General features: G+C 33.3%; 1 protein-coding gene across 1 annotated transcript in view; it reads left to right on the top strand.

The window, feature by feature from the left end:
- Nucleotides 1-5,158: 5,158 nt before the first annotated feature.
- The window catches only part of LOC141454071 (protein hunchback-like), a 28,597-nt gene continuing 16,077 nt past the window's right edge, over nucleotides 5,159-17,678 (top strand). Inside the window, exons 1-2 of the mRNA XM_074127872.1 lie at nucleotides 5,159-5,295; nucleotides 5,508-5,844. Of these exons, the coding sequence (XP_073983973.1) occupies nucleotides 5,819-5,844 (26 nt within the window). The 5' untranslated portion in view covers nucleotides 5,159-5,295; nucleotides 5,508-5,818. The remainder of the gene's footprint in view (nucleotides 5,296-5,507; nucleotides 5,845-17,678) is intronic.

Below are 17,678 nucleotides of genomic sequence, written 5' to 3'. Positions count from 1 at the left end.
CTGATATTCTAGTTATATTTGGTCATACGTACAGAATCGAAGAAAGGGAATCGATTAAACGTTTCCATTCTTTGTGCATCCAATCAATACTTCAGAAGATTCTTAACGCTCCGTTCTTTGTTTATAACCTCACAAGTCATAATTATCTTAAAATCGCTTTCGTCCATGACCTTCTGTTTCCTAAAATTTTTAAATTCTTTTACTGCAGCTCATCCTAACTCTCTAATTGAACACCTTTTTTATGTTCCAGTTTACCAGAATCCTCCAAAGAGATCGCTTCGCCGATCTATACTTATAAGTGTTCACGATATTGGAGAGACACCATTCTGTGCCTTCTTCATTCAAATAATCTTGGTATCATGTTCTCATGTATCAAATTCACTTGTTGCAACAGTAGTTACAATTGTAATTATGGCTGTTGTAATTGATAATTTTGTTTACAAAATTGTGAGTAGAATAGACAGTTGGTTTATTACAGTTTAAATTAAGTAAAGAAGATTACGTTGTACTGTAGAAGTACTGTTAGATTCTGTTCATCCATAGTTTAGACATTTTATTTTAAAATCTAACTAAGACTTCGATTACTTTAATCAATTATTGTGTAGATCAAAATTAAAAGTGCCGAGCGAGGGATGAAGTCACATGTTTGTTATGAATCTATAAAAAACCAACATTACTACTGTTTGTTCTAAATACTAGAATGTTTTTCTAAAAATAGTTATTAATAATTAATTGATTAGTTGAGATTAGTTGAGAAAAATAGATTAACTAAAATGTTACACACTTTTTAGGGAGGGGTTCTTATTGCCAGTAATGCCCTGGCAAGTGTTATTATTATGTAATAACAGTGGAACCTGTCTTGCTTGTTATTGAATATGTTTAGTCATAACACATCATAAGAATATCATAATCATATGAATGCTGTGTCAGAAGGTTAAGAACCCTCAAAATTTTATAGTTAGTACTACAGTACTGTACTATAGCTTACTAGTGTATGCATAAAAGAGCCCTTTAATGTGATGATATGACCTTCCCACCTTTTGAAACCTCTGTGAAACCCCCAGCCCTTAGCTAACCTTCATGCCCTGTGGACCCCAATTGTCCAGGATTAAGTCTACGCATATCACACATTCTTTCTGTTTCCTTGCTTGTTTAAAATGGAGAAGATTTTTAAGAGGGTAGAATCCAACTTTACACCGACTACAATGCTTTGCTAGCTAGGAGAGGTGTGAAATGTTTTGGTTTCTACATAGTAAAAAGGTGAAATAGGGGTCAAAAATCTCACTGCGTTGCTCCCCGTTTGGGTAACACCTTTTATTAACGTAATCACCACAGCTTGACCCCTCTTTTCACAAAATCTACTGTATTTCTACTATTAAGGTTACTCTTTTGCTACATACATCTATATATGTAATAAATTACAGATGAAGGAACAAAACACAATAGTTTTTAGACAGAGAGGGGTTCTTATTTCTGGAATATATTTCCACTAAAACCCTAGTATTGGAATTTTGCGGAAATAAAAGGCGGTAAAGGTCAGCCAGTGGGTAGTAATTGTAAGGAATGATAGAAAGGGAAAAATATAGAAAAATAGAATGAGAAAGTAGTTTACAGTAGGGGTTAGCGTGTGATGTGTGACAGAGCAGATGGGGCCAAAGGTCGTTTATTAGGGTCACACAGACGGACATGGACCGACCACTAAAAGATTGGCAGAGGGAGGTACAGAAAAGTGTAGTAGCGAAGATAAAGCTTCAGAGGGTAAACGTAATGACCCGGCCATTGTCAGGGATAAACTGGACATCGTTCTCCAGCCGGTGCTGGAGCTAAGCACCAAACCTACAACTGTATCCCCGTACATCGTTTCCGTTTTTATACAGCAGCAGACTAGAAACAGTGTAAAACCCGCCAGCACTAACTGTACTGGTCCATACACAGAGAGAAATGAGATTTATTGTTGAGCAGATGCGATAGACAGCATTTCTCACAGACATTTATATATGGAAACCACAAAATACTACAATAATCTGGAACTGGGTAGCTTCAGGAAATATATTTTGTAATTTCTTAAAGGAAACTGTAAACCACAAATGCTAACAACAGCAAGAAAATTTTCTCACCTGAGAAATTAATTATAAACTTTGGTAGTAAAAAGTTTTTTGTATTTCTCAAAATAAACACAAAATTATTTTCGGTTCTTCATTAATTGGAACCACAAGGAAGTGAAATTATTATTAATATTCAGTTAACTCTTTGAGGCACACGATTTTAAAGAAAATAAAAGCCCTAGTTGCACAGAATTTCTTTTATTACAAAAAAATGGAAATAAATATTTGAAGTAATTCCTCCTTCGATTATTTTACAAAATAAGAAAAAAATTCATAACCTTTCAATAAGCCCTTTTTTACAGTGTGAGACATATACAGGGTGGAACCGGATAAGTGACGAAAACTTTTTTCTGTTAAACTACATTCAAAATGCAGTACAACGCCGCCTGAACGAGTGTCCTATCTCTATCTGTTAGAAAGTTATGATTTTTTCAGGTTTTTTTCGACTAAACCCGACCTTACGTCATAAAAACACTATTTCTCATCTTGTGTCTCACTTATTTACATTTTTCACCTCATTTTCGGATTCAGCATTAAATTTCCTATAATAATAGATTAATTTCATAGTTATTTAACTTTAATCAGATTCATTTATTACAATAAGAACGTTAATTTTTTTAGGAATTTAGAATTTTCAAAAATTAGCCTCTTCGACAAAATTGGTCTCAAATTTCCCAAAAACTGCTCCTTTTAATACTCTTTCCAATGGTATAATAATCAGTTTGAATAATAGCTGTTTTCTTTGGTCTATTACTGAGAAAGTGCTGAAAAACACGGTGTTAGCGAAGGAAGCAAAGGGGACTGGATGAAGCGTACTCGCATATCAAAATGATTATTTATTAACAAAATCATTTCTTTAAGCATGTAAAATACATAATTACTTAGTAATTATTGATGTATCATGTTCTCAAAATGCCGACCTCGATTCTTGACGCATAACCGAGCGCGTTTTCGCATTGCTCCCACTGTTGCTGAAAATATTCTTTCATTTTTTCTGAAGCAGCAATTACCCGTCTTCTCACTTCTTCTTCACTGTTGACCTCAACCTTATAGACCTCACTCTTAAGAAAACCCCATACGAAGTGGTCCATAGGGTTGAGGTCAGGAGATCTCGGTGGCCACGCGGTAATTCCACCTCGCCCTATCCACTCAGGAAAACGTTGCGACAATCATCTTCTGACGTTCACCGAATAATGAGGTAGAGCTCCGTCTTGTTGATAAATTAAACTGCTAACGTTGTGAGGAAGATCCGGTTCCACCCTGTATAATGATCCCACAATGCATCTAATGCTTTAAATGATATACGAGGTGTGTTCAAAAAGTAACGGGAATTTTCGTTTTTTGAAAAAAATATTTATTTATTCATCTACATTAATATTGTCGCCTTCAAAGTAGTCCCCTTCGCATACAATACACTTGTGCCAGCGCTTTTTCCAATCCTCGAAACACTTCTGAAACTCGATCTTTGTGATAGCTTTCAGCTCTTTCAGCGATTCGCTTTTAATGTCATCTATGCTTGTAAAACGACGGCCTTTTAATGTTCTCTTTATGTTTGGAAATAGAAAAAAGTCACATGGAGCCATGTCTGGCGAATATGGAGGCTGGGGCATCGTTAAAGTTTTGTTTTTCGCCAAAAATTCACGAACAAGCAATGAAGTGTGAGCAGGTGCATTATCGTGGTGCAAAATCCATGAATTGTTTTGCCACAAATCCGGGCGTTTTTTTCGGATTGCTTCACGCAAACGGCGTTGAACTTGTAGGTAGTAATCCTTATTGATTGTTTGACCTTGTGGCAAGAATTCATGATGCACTATGCCATTAAAATCGAAGAACACAGTGAGCATAACCTTCACATTCGACCGCACTTGTCGAGCCTTTTTCGGTCTTGGCGATCCAGAATGCCACCACTGGGACGATTGAGCCTTAGTTTCGACATCATATCCGTAAACCCATGTTTCGTCACCTGTTATAACACGTTTCAGTAGATCCGCATCGTTGTCGACTTCATTAAGTGACTCTTGAGCAACTTCCATTCTCCGCTGTTTTTGTTCGAAATTCAACAATTTTGGAACAAATTTTGCTGCCACACGTTTCATACCCAAAACATCCGAAAAAATTTCATGGCATGAGCCAATTGATATGGCAACATCATCAGCGACTTCTCTGATTGTGATTCGGCGATCGTTCATAACCATTTCTTTCACTTTTTTCACGTTTTCATCGGTTGTTGATGTGCTTGGACGTCCAGGTCGTTCGTCATCTTCAACGTTTTCGCGGCCATCTTGGAAACGCTTATACCACTCGTAAATCCTTGTTTTACTCATAGCAGACTCACCATATGCCTTTATTAACATTTCACACACTTTATTTCATTTTTTACGCAAAATTTAATACAAATTCTTTGATCCATTTTTTTTAACAAACAAAAATCGCCAAGCTCGAAAAACACGTCTAACCTTAACGGCTGCCACTTAAGAAGTAAACATTGAATATTACTGAAAATTTTATGGTACTTCAGGGGCATGTGTACCAACATAATAAAAAAAAAAATTTACTATCAGACTCTCCAGACCCGCGAAATTTAAAAATTTCCGTTACTTTTTGAACACACCTCGTACATTGAAACACAACTTTTTACCAAAGCAAAGCGGAACTTTGCAGACGTTGCAGCACCAGGAAGTGCGAATATCTTATCTTTTTTTTTTGGTGCTGCATAACGCTCATCATCTCCGAGAAGTACGTTTTGTTAGGTGTTTCGAGTCTTTTTTTCATATTTCTAATGAAATGGTTTCGATTTTTTTTTATCTCGAGTGGAAGTCCAGGTATTGATGGTGCATTTTTTTTCAATTAAAGTATGGGCAATTAATTCTTCAGCGCACTGTTCTTTGAAATGTTTAAGTTCCATGTTTTGACCCAGTTGTTTATAAACAATGTATGAATTAACAACAGCTGCATCCAAATAATAGAACAGTATGCGGTGCCACCATTTTTTACTACGTCGGTCAAGTTTATAATTGATTTTTTTCACTTATTTACGCATTTACCATTGGTGCATAGCACTGTCAACTGAATGAAAAACTTTAAATAACATATTAAACTCTAGACTATTAGTAACTTCAAGGTGGATGCATTAAAAGCTAAGCAAAAGGTGGGGACCCACCTAGCCCCAAAGAGTTAAACTCCGAAACCGGTCAGTAAATTCAAGAAATATGCACGCTATTTAAACTAATGTTAAATATTTTTTGCTGTTCAACGTTGATTCTCAAAGTTGAACATGTTCACTAAGATAAATGGTTATCGTTGAAGAATGTGTAGTGTTACAACTCAGTTTTGAAATGAATGAATTATTTTTTCATAAATTAAAGTTGAAATAAAAGAATGTCCATTTTTTGTTTTTTAAAGAGATGAACTACGAAGACAAAATACAAGGAATTTATCAAAACATAGTACAAAGATTGGTTCCATCTAACAGAACATTTTAATAATAAATCTGAAATGAAAAAATCAATTCAAAAATGTTTTACTAAATAAACAGATGTATTTTTTTTTAAAAAAAAAGCTCAAAGATAATAAATAATGACTTTAAAGATTAAAAACAAGCATTTTATACATCAGTTCCCTCTCTCTAAAGGCCATTTAACTTTCAGTTTAAGTGTACTGGACTGTTTTTTTCTCCTAAATGTTCAATCTTTTGGCGCATCATTAATTTTTATATGATGGCAGATGATTCTATTACCAGGTGAGTACAATTAATTATTACTAAATCTATTATATTGTCCATTTTCTATGAATTGAGCGAGTAAACATACCTTCCGCTTTAGAATAGATGAACTCAATGGTATTTTACGAGTATACCGGAAATCCAAGCTAAATAATCGCTGAATGGGACAGGTAGTAATTCCAAATTGAAATTATTGCCTCGAAGAACGATTTCATTATGTTTATAAAATGATTCTATTTTATTTATTTTGTTTATTTCCCCTATTAAATTTTAATTAAACGTATTTCTAAGAATTATTTTCTTAAAAACTGCCTGTCATTTTAATATTTTGTCTATTTTACAAGTGAACAAGTTTTTAATTAATTTTATTATTTATTAACTTCGTTAAGGACCTATTACAAGAGTTCATGTTGGAAACGCGTAATAAAACTGCACATTAATCCAATCTGAATTCAATTTTAACAGCGTAAATAAAAGTAATTGTTCATGATTGGATAAAATTTCCTTGGTCAATAGAAACTAATGTAGTAGTAGTTTCCTAACTAATTTATTGACTGTAATATTCGCGGGGACGTCAAGATCCTTGGCTAGACCTTTTTGACATACCGACTAAGGAGATTAATTAAGTTAAAAGTAGAAATTTATGTTAATGTAAATGTATTTACCAAAATAATTACGAAAATTTGAGATAAATTAAAAAAAAAGAAAAGCGATGTAGTTGCATTTCTGGTCGTCGAAAACCATTTTCCTTAGTTATACACATCTTTCACATTAAAAGAGAATTCCTGAAATTATTTTAGAGGCATTCTGGGCATATTAATGAAGAATAAACCATTAATCAGGCAGGAAAGAAGACAGTGTTCCTTAAAATGTGCAACTAATCAAATAAGTAGATTTAAAAGATAATTCCTGCACCCACAACATTTAAGAATTGTACTTCTTGAAGTAGAATTGCGAAGTAAAATTGGCGTCTCGGGTAGGCTAACAATTTGGCGTTCTTACTCTGTTCTTTTGATATTATTAAGAAAATGATTTTTTTTAAATAATCAACAATCATATAATTAAGCTAACATTATAAGATTGTTGGTATAGAACTAGGGGTAATACTGGGAATTCCCCAATAAATGGACTGGATAAATTTAAATATAATTGTACCAAGTTTTCCTTCGTTTATTTTCCGTTCTCTAAAGTAACAGCGAGTATGCCTTCGAAGGAAATATACATCTAAAGGTTTCCGGAGCCCAAATAGTAAGTATTTTGAGCACTTTGTATTTATATTTGAACATACTGTGCTAAATTTTATATATTTTTGTTGCGAACTTGCTGGGACATGGCGTTAATGTAACGATGAATATTTATGTACTTAGAAGAAGGTAAAAACATTAAAAGATGCGGTAGAAAATAATTACTTTAAAGATAAAGATGAATAAATAAATAATAAGAGAATAGGAACTAAAGATATAAATGGTAAACAAAAGTATACAATAGAAGTTGTTGGAACTCAGAAGTACAGAAACAATTCTCTAAATCCTCTGATTTTATAAAAGTTCTAATAAATTATGTTATTATATATTACTTATTATTTCAATGTTGCTGTTAATGTTTAAATTAAACTTAACTCAGACAATGATTTGATTGTTCTAAAATATTTCACGGTAGATACACATTATTGGAATGAATACTGCTGAGTAATAATTCTTTCGATTCGGCGAATTTTATTAAGTTCAATTCCTGATAGAATTATACTATCTCTAACAATTAGTTCATTGTTCTCTAAACGTAAGCATTGAAGGGAGGGATTACCACATACAGTACATCTTATTGTTTTTCTTAAAGAGTTGGTAATTTTGATTAGTTTATTTCTTAGCTTTTAAATTAATTTAAGAGTTATCATCGTGTAAGCTAATTGGCAGACGGAGTTTTCTTAGTGCACTGCCATTAATATTACAGTTTTTTTTCTCGTTAAAGACATTGTTTTCTACCACAGCGGCAACAAGCTCCGAGAAAGAGAAAATCTAACCGGAAACTGGATTCGAACATAGGATCTCAGCGCGGAAATCTAGAGCTAATCCTTTCTCTCGTTACTTTTATTCATATTATTTAGAATATGTAAAAAAACAATTATCATTTTACAAAAGTTTAGTACAAAAACAATATATTGATTTAACTACTGTAAATATTTTTTTAAAGCAATATAAGTAACATTTTGATCATAAAAGTATAACTCAAAAGTACGTAATAGCACAAATGTCACATAAATCTTTTAGTCTCAAAACCTACCAAATTAAATATTTACCTTAAAATTATTTTGATTATGGCATATTAAAAAGAAAATAAATTTATTTGTCATCCGGTAAACTATTTAGGATATACATTTATTATTAACAATTTCAGTAAATTATTTGAACCAAACTGTATTGACAGAGATGAAAATGAGCAGCTGCAGTAATGCTATCCATTAATGATAATAAAATATAACTATCCAGTAATACGAACAAGATAAAGTGGACAATGGTCATCTACGGTTCACATTACTAAGTAGTAAATGATTAAATAAATAAGCTCAATGCACTTAAGTGGTGCACTTAAAATTATAAGAAAGTGAATGGAAATATCAGCCATCTTGTCTAAGTATCTTCTTTCATATAGTAAATTATAAAATTTCTTTAATTTATTATTCAAATAATGAAAATTATATCGCAGAATTCTTATATATTCTGATCCAATATATCTATTACTATTGCTTCTAGAATCATCATATTTCTCACAATTCTGTAGATAGTTAAGGCCTATAATTGTGCCAAAAACTATTTGTTTCTGTGCAATAGAAATCGAGATATTAGGACTCAAAGTTTAAGGAAAAGGAAACGTTACTAATCTTTACCTTACTATATCTCCATTACTATTGCTTCTAGAATCATCATATTTCTTACAATTCTGTAGATAGTTAAGGCCTATAATTGTGCCAAAAACTATTTGTTTCTGTGCAATAGAAATCGAGATATTAGGACTCAAAGTTTAAGGAAAAGGAAACGTTACTAAACTTTACCACCCTATATCTCCATTACTATTGCTTCTAGAATCATCATATTTCTCACAATTCTGTAGATAGTTAAGGCCTATAATTGTGCCAAAAACTATTTGTTTCTGTGCAACAGAACTCGAGATATTAGGACTCAAAGTTTAAGGAAAACGGAACGTTACTAATCTTTACCTTACTATATCTCCATTACTATTGCTTCTAGAATCATCATATTTCTCACAATTCTGTAGATAGTTAAGGCCTATAATTGTGCCAAAAACTATTTGTTTCTGTGCAACAGAACTCGAGATATTAGGACTCAAAGTTTAAGGAAAACGAAACGTTACTAATCTTTACCTTACTATATCTCCATTACTATTGCTTCTAGAATCATCATATTTCTCACAATTCTGTAGATAGTTAAGGCCTATAATTGTGCCAAAAACTATTTGTTTCTGTGCAACAGAACTCGAGATATTAGGACTCAAAGTTTAAGGAAAACGAAACGTTACTAAACTTTACCACCCTATATCTCCATTACTATTGCTTCTAGAATCATCATATTTCTCACAATTCTGTAGATAGTTAAGGCCTATAATTGTGCCAAAAACTATTTGTTTCTGTGCAACAGAACTCGAGATATTAGGACTCAAAGTTTAAGGAAAACGGAACGTTACTAATCTTTACCTTACTATATCTCCATTACTATTGCTTCTAGAATCATCATATTTCTCACAATTCCGTAGATAGTTAAGGCCTATAATTGTGCCAAAAACTATTTGTTTCTGTGCAACAGAACTCGAGATATTAGGACTCAAAGTTTAAGGAAAACGAAACGTTACTAATCTTTACCTTACTATATCTCCATTACTATTGCTTCTAGAATCATCATATTTCTCACAATTCTGTAGATAGTTAAGGCCTATAATTGTGCCAAAAACTATTTGTTTCTGTGCAATAGAAATCGAGATATTAGGACTCAAAGTTTAAGGAAAAGGAAACGTTACTAATCTTTACCTTACTATATCTCCATTACTATTGCTTCTAGAATCATCATATTTCTCACAATTCTGTAGATAGTTAAGGCCTATAATTGTGCCAAAAACTATTTGTTTCTGTGCAATAGAAATCGAGATATTAGGACTCAAAGTTTAAGGAAAAACCTTGTATTGTTGAATTCATCACTGAAAATGATGAACAGTAGTTCCACAATAGTTTTACTACTTTTATAAAAACACTGTAAAAAAAAGTATACTGGTTCAACTCGGTCGGCTTGGAATAGAGAAATGACTGGGCTTTCTCTAACGTTCCATTTCGGGCGTAAAGTATAAGTAATCGCTTATTTTTTTTTTCAGGTGGTGCTTAATGTCCAAGTAATAATTACGTATTATAGACTGGGGCGGGAGCTCATACTACGTAATTTATTTGTACAAAACCTATTAAATTAAGGATTTAATATTGACATCAGATTCTAGATTTTTATAACTATAGGTTGTCCGTATGTGCAGTTATTTGTTGTTTTTTTTGAAATGGCTACTTTAAATTGAATTTACGTAATATTGAAGTTAACTATTTTGTTGTATAAAATGTAACCTTCAAGAAAATTTAATTTATGTAAACTGGTCAGTAGAAATAGAGAAAGCCCAAAATCCATTGCTCACGGATTCCTTCATAAAATTTCTTTGATAAATGTGTTCTCGTAATAACGAAACTTTGACAAAATGTTTTTATTAAAATACTAAAACGGGATGTTCCTAATATAAACTATAATATGTACAAACCACTATTATGTTGTAATTATTTTACAGTTATTGATAATGATCACTGATTAGAAAAGATGAAACGGCAAACTGAACAAAAATATGACGTATTTGGAAAACTCTTATCAAAGGGATTAATCATTTCAAACTTTCTTTTAGAAAGAATTCAAAGAATAGAATAAATAGTCAATTAAAATAGAGAAACTTCACAAAATAATACTGTTAAATCTGTACACGGAACTTTTTTTTTCCTTTTATGTAATAAAATATGAATCATTAACTTGGGCTGGACTTCCTGTTTTGGAAGGACTCGTGGGCAAACTCAAGGCTTAATGAGTACCAGCCAGGCGGCCAGTAAACTTTTTGCATTAAAAGAACCGGAAACTAGTGGAGTTTCTGAATTAGGCGTGTTTGTATGTGGGTTCGCATGTTTGACACCAGGGCCAAAAATAAGAGAAAGGATTTGGAGTCTGTACTGGACAAAAAAAACTTTTTCAATTTCAAATTTACCTAAAGAAATTCTATCTCTGATTCAATTCTAAATAGATTATTCAATTTGTTAATTAGGCAATGAACCATCTAAGAAAGACTTACGTATACTTATGACTAGGGAACGGATTCGTATGTATTTACATATTTTTTTCTAGGCAATTTACAGACGTTTTTCAACTAGAAGTATTCATACTGACACTTTTTAAGCCGTTTGAGTCTACTTTTATTTCACATATTTCCACATATTTGGATGTTATCGCATATTTATACATATTTGATTAAAATAAATAAATATTTCTACATATTTAATCAAAATATGTACATATTTTTCATTTTGGGCATATTTTCATAATTGGGAGGTGGTTGACAGGAACTGTGAACCACAGACTGTAGGGCTGTGAATCACAGTGGGTACAATGGTTATTGTAATTTACACAGAATGCTGCTAAACAGTGACGGGCACTTGTTAGTTCTTTGAAGTTGTCTGACGTTTTCTGTTCTTTCAGCTCGTTCGTTGAAGTGTCCAATTCATTTCGTTCGGTCACTTAGTGTATTCTTTTTTGGGTGAAATGCCACGAACATCGGCCTCAAACAAACAACTGGTTGCTAAATATCTTCGCGAGTTTCCAGCAGAACTTTTTTCGAAGTGATGGAGACATTTTGTACTGCACAGCTTGTGACAAGCGTGTTTCTTGCTCTCAACGTTCCCAAGTCACCCAACATATTGCCACCGGATCGCACATAGAGAATAAAAACAGAAAGAAAGAGAGGACGTCCTATCAAGCCTTCCTTACATCTCCATCATCAAGTAAGTCTACTCTGAGTACAGATCTGTGTCGGGCTTTGGTTAGAGCAGATATCCCTTTCCACAAACTTAAAAATCCTCATTTCAAAGGATTCTTACAGACCTATATTGGGAAAAAATGCCTGACGAGAGTACTCTGCGGAAAAACTACCTGGAAGATATCTATAAAGATTTCATGCGGTTGCAAACAATTTCGAAGAGTGAAGTTTTCAAAATTGAAAATTTAACACATCTTTTTATAAATAGTAAAAATGTTCTTTTCTTGTATAAATCATCATAACTTGCCCCCCCCCAAAAAAAAACAATTCCATTTTCATAAAAAAAAATGTTCATTTTACTTAAATATTCCAGAAAATATTTTAAGAAAATCACATATTTTCCACATAATTGACGAAAATAAATGTATATTTTAATTAAATATTTGGCATTTTTAAATACATAAAAATCCGTTCCTTACTTATGACATACGTAACATTTCTTTTTTTAAATTTGTTATTTTTGTATATTACAGTTCTATTTACAAGTTTCTTATTCTTTATTTAAACTTATTAAGCATAATTTAAGCCTAAATACTTACGAGGCCTGTAAATTAAGTAATGAGACTGATTTTTTTAAATTTTTTTATTCAAAAAGAATTACAATTCTATACTGTCACCTTCAAGATAACTTCCTTCTGAAGCCACACAGCGCTGGAGACGTTTCTTCCACTCCTCATAGCAGTGCTCGAACTCCGATACTGGAATAGCCTTCAGCTGGTCGGTTACAGCCGTTTGAATGTTTTCGACTATCCCAAAATGAGTTCCCTTGAGGTGATTTTTCATTTTCGGGAAGAGTACGACCCAGAAACCAAGCACCAGAGCATGGAGTGACGACACTTCAACCTCTCCAAGGCCCAAAAAAAAAGCAAGGATGGTGAAGTAGAAGATCAAATACATGCTGATTTGTTTTTTCGATATCCACGGAATCGTCCACAAAGAGTTTCTACCTCAAGGTGGTCAATCAACACTTTTACCGAGAGGTTCTTGAAAAACTTCGAAAAAAAAAGGGTCATTCGTGTGACAGATCAAACATCAAGAACAAGTGGGTGTTGCATCACGATAATGCTCCTTGTCACACAGCAATTTCAATAAACTAGTTTTTGGACAATAAAAACATTCCTGTGGCTCCTCAGTTTCCTTATTCGCCTGACTTGAGTCCTTGTGACTTTTTTTCTCTTCCCGAAGTTGAAAAATCACCTGAAGGGAACTCATTTTGTGACAGTCGAAAACATTTAAACGGCTGTAACCGACCAGCTGAAGGCTATTCCAGTATCGGAGTTCGAGCACTGCTATGAGGAGTGGAAGAAACGTCTCTAGCGCTGTGTGGCTTCAGAAGGAAGTTATTTTGAAGGTAACAATATAGAATTGTAATTCTTCTTGAATTAAAAAAAAACTTAAAAAATCAGTCTCATTACTTAATTTACAGACCTCGTACTTGCCTACACTTCATTTTTTTAAAATTTAAATCTCAATTTAGTGAAAAAAAAAAAAAAATTTAAATTTAGAAGTAACACTTCCACATGATTTTAAGATGATTCGTCGATTGTTGAAATGTTTGTTATGTATTTGTACCGTTTAATGTTGAAATTACTGTTGCTTGTTTGCTGTGGAAGTTATTTTTGTTGCATGAACTTTATTTTTCTGCAACAGTGTAATAACGTAACAATTATTTCACCTAAAATCAAAGTAGAAAGTTGCACTTCTCTATCACTCATTCTTTTTCTCCTTTCTAAGGGAGTAAAGTTGATTTTTTTTTCTCTGAAGAGAAAAGCAATTTCAGTGCAGCTACTTAAAATTATATAAATATGCTAAATCCGTTCTATAATATGATCTAAATATTAGATAACATACGTGGGTCGTTTGAAAAGTCCGTGCAAAGTCAGAGAGATAGCACTACTGGCGCTTATCGAGGTTATGTTTAGTTAGTAGCATCTCTTGGAAGAACACACACCAAGTTTCAGCCAGATCGGTCTATTTCTTTGTGTTTGGCATTCGTTTGAATCGAGGAAGTCGAGTGATTTTCAAAAAATGGACGAAAAAGAATTTCGTGTGTTGATTAAACACTATTTTATGAAAGTCAAAACGCCTCAGGAGACTTAAAGAGAAGCTTGATAAACATTATGGTGACTCTGCACCTTCGATTAGAACAGTTTATAAGTGGTTTCAAAATTTTCGGAGTGGCCATATGGGCACAAGTGACGCTGAACGTTCTGGACGCCCTGTTGAGGTTACTACTCCAGAATCATTGATAAAATCCATGATATGGTGATGGATGACAAAGGCGAAGACCGTTCCTTCAGCCGGAAAGATTATGGCGACTGTCTTTTGGGATTCGCAAGGAATAATCCTCATCGACTATCTAGAAAAGGGTAAAACTATTACAGGTGCATATTATTCATCGTTATTGGACGTTAGTGAAGGTGCGTGAGATTGCTAGTGCTATGGGCATCTCGAATGAACGGGTACATATTATTTTGCATCAACATTTGGACATGACAAAGCTATCCGCAAGATGGGTGCCGCGATTGCTCACGCTTGACCAAAAACGAAATCGTGTGAAGTGTTGCAAGGACGGTTTGCAGCTGTTCCAGAAGAATCCGCAGGAGTTTAAGCGTCGTTTCGTCACTGTGGATGTAACATGGATACATCACTACACTCCTGAGACCAAAGAACAATCTAAACAACGGGTTACCAAGGGGGAATCTGCGCCAAAAAAGGCGAAGACCGTTCCTTCAGCCGGAAAGTTTATGGCGACTGTCTTTTGGGATTCGCAAGGAATAATCCTCATCGACTATCTAGAAAAGGGTAAAACTATTACAGGTGCATATTATTCATCGTTATTGGACCGTTTGAAAACCGAGCTGCAAGAAAAACGCCCACGATTGGCCCACAAAAAAGTCCTTTTCCATCACGACAACGCACCAGCTCACACCTCAGCAGTTGTGGTCGCAAAATTAATGGAAATAGAGTTCCAACTCGTTTCACATCCCCCCTATTCTCCAGACTTGGCTCCCTCGGACTACTATTTGTTCCCCAAAATGAAGAAATGGCTGGCGGGAAAAAGATTTTATTCAAACGAGGAGGTGATTGCAGAAACGAATGGCTATTTTTCAGACTTGGACAAATCCTATTATTCGGAAGGGATCAACAAACTAGAGCAGCATTGGACGAAGTGTATAAGCCTAAAAGGAGACTATGTTGAAAAATAAAAAAGGTTTACCCCAAAAAATTAAGTAGTTTTTATTTTTGCACGGACTTTTCGAACGACCCTCGTAAGTTGTTATTTGATTAAACGAATTAATTGCCAGAAATTTTTAACTTTTTTTTAATTCTAAAGCTTTTATTGTGATTTCAGAATATCGATTCGCATTTTCGAATAATTCCTGGATATATTCTGAATTCATTTATTACTATAAAATTGTTTTTAACTAATTATATTTCTTTTAAAAAAATTAGTTCTTAGTAAATCACTAGGGACAGAATCAAATCAGTTAGATCAAGTCAGTTAGTTCAAATTTATCTGTTCCTGGACCAATTTCATTCGAGAAATTTTTTGTGCTTTTCTTTTACGCTAAGTTTCTGTAGTCTTCCAAAAATTATGAGCTGCTAAGGGTTGGAAATATTCACAATATCTGAGAGCTAAAAGAGTACAAAGGTTTGGACATGGCAGACTCTGACCATGACGACTGAAATCAAAAATACCACATTTAAAATTTCAATTATACAAACAAATTTTGTGTCCTGTTGTTTTATTTTTGTTATAATGTTTTAGGACAGAATTATGCTGCCAATCTAATGATGGCACTTCATTTCTTCTTTCTGTTTTTTCACGAATTTTTCACGAATGACTGGAACTTCGTAACGCATAGGAATAGATGTGGGATTTGTGATTGATTATTTTACATATTTTCTCTTTTATTACTTATTAAAATGTTATTTAAAGTCTTGTGATCAAGTCACATTTTAGATTTCCTGTTTTACGCCGTAAATAGTCCAAAAAAGTATTTTTTTAGCAATTAAAAAAAAGTCATGTGACTTCAAAACTCTTCTTTTTTTTTTAATCATTTATTTAGTTACAATCAACGCATTGCGTTATAAGTAACAAGGGTAACAATAAGCAACATATCACACATATCATAGTGGAGAAGTTACCCAGCGGTAACACTCCAATAACATTTTACTGATTCTACTGATTCTCGACATCACAGAGAGGAGATCGCGAAGCCACCCTGTCTTTTAAGACGTCTAGAAGTATTGTCTGGAAATGTTCTGGAAGATAGATGTTGTACAAGTGGATTGTGATGAGATTGAATGTTAAGATGGAATTTTCTGTATCGTGTTTTAGCCAATTGTGGGACGAAAGGAATGTTCAAGTCTGTGTGAATGGTTTGATTGGTGACGTAGAAAGGTGCGTTTACTATAGAGCGAAGAATTTTAGACTGCAAGGACTGGATCCTTTGCAGATTTGAGCGTTTGATTGCAATTCACAGTTCGATGCCATAAGCCCCAGACTGGCTTTAATATACTTACACTAATAAGTCTTTTGTTGTCTAGAGTGAGTTTTGATCTGTTGTCGATTAGTCTTTTCAGTTGTCGGAAGAGTCTGTTGAGTTCTGTTCTCTTTAAATCGAGTATGAGGATTTCATGTAAGTCTTCTGTCAAGTTAAAGCCCAAGACTACGTTGGTAAAGAAATTAAATTGTAAAAGACAGGAGGAAGAGTGATGCGTCGAAGAGTGAAAGTAATGTTTTGAGATTAAAGTTTCGTCCAGTTTGATAGCCCATTTTGTGAACCATTTTTCCTAAACTTGAAAACTCAATTCAAGAAATATGCCATAAAAGCATATTTTCTCTGCTGAAGAGAAATAAACTTCGTGAAAAAGTTAAATCTAAAAAGAATAAAGAAAAGTGTGGCCCAATAAATGAAACAAACTGCAATAGAGCACCTCCATTCTTCGAACTCTTGTGGTAAATGATTTCTTTGAATCTGTGGTATCTCCTATTGTTATGGTTTCCCTTTCACGCTGGATCCTCTACCTGAAATAGAATAGTGCTTTTTGTTGTTGTTTTTTTTACCTGTGTGGTGGCGAAAAGGATGTAAGATTAAACAGAGAAAAAAAGTCATATAATAAAGAGGAAATACTGTAAGTGTTAAATGAAGGTTTCAATTAATAGTTTAAAAAAGAAGACACAATTACCTCCTTTACTTGGAAAGTTCGCCCGCCCTCCATTAGCCGTAATTCTGGTATTAAACTTTTATAAAGCCACTTTCATTTCGTAAAAGTGGTAGAGAATTTATTTCTTTAAAATTAAAGACCCCCTTTCTCTTTGGAAACTTTAAAAATAGCACATTTGTTTTCTCTATTAATACAACATTTAAGCCCTTTCTAATAACGGGAGAATTAAACAAAAATTTTTGACTTGATTTAGACAATGGTTTAAAAATAATTATCTATAAAATGGTGTCATCGGTTTTTCCACGAGGGAAAATCAAGACATTAAATATATATAAATACAATAAGATTAATTAATATGAATTGTAAACACCTTTTCTTTATTGTAGTAAACAACTAGAAATCATTTTATAAATTTGTAATTATTTTTTTAATTTTTGAATTACAATTAAAATGTTATTATAATTACACAAAAGAAGGTACACATAATGAAAACATGTACTTGCATTAAAGTTACCAATGAGGCCAATATTAATAATAACATTTCGGCAAATTTAATTTAG

The sequence above is a fragment of the Rhodnius prolixus genome, unplaced genomic scaffold (genome assembly GCF_049639745.1).
Source record: "Rhodnius prolixus isolate KJV_2025 unplaced genomic scaffold, Rpr scaffold_9, whole genome shotgun sequence".
Classification (NCBI taxonomy): Eukaryota; Metazoa; Arthropoda; class Insecta; order Hemiptera; family Reduviidae; genus Rhodnius; species Rhodnius prolixus.
The sequence above is the reverse complement of the archived record's forward strand: the minus strand, read 5'-3'. Positions and strand labels throughout refer to the sequence as shown.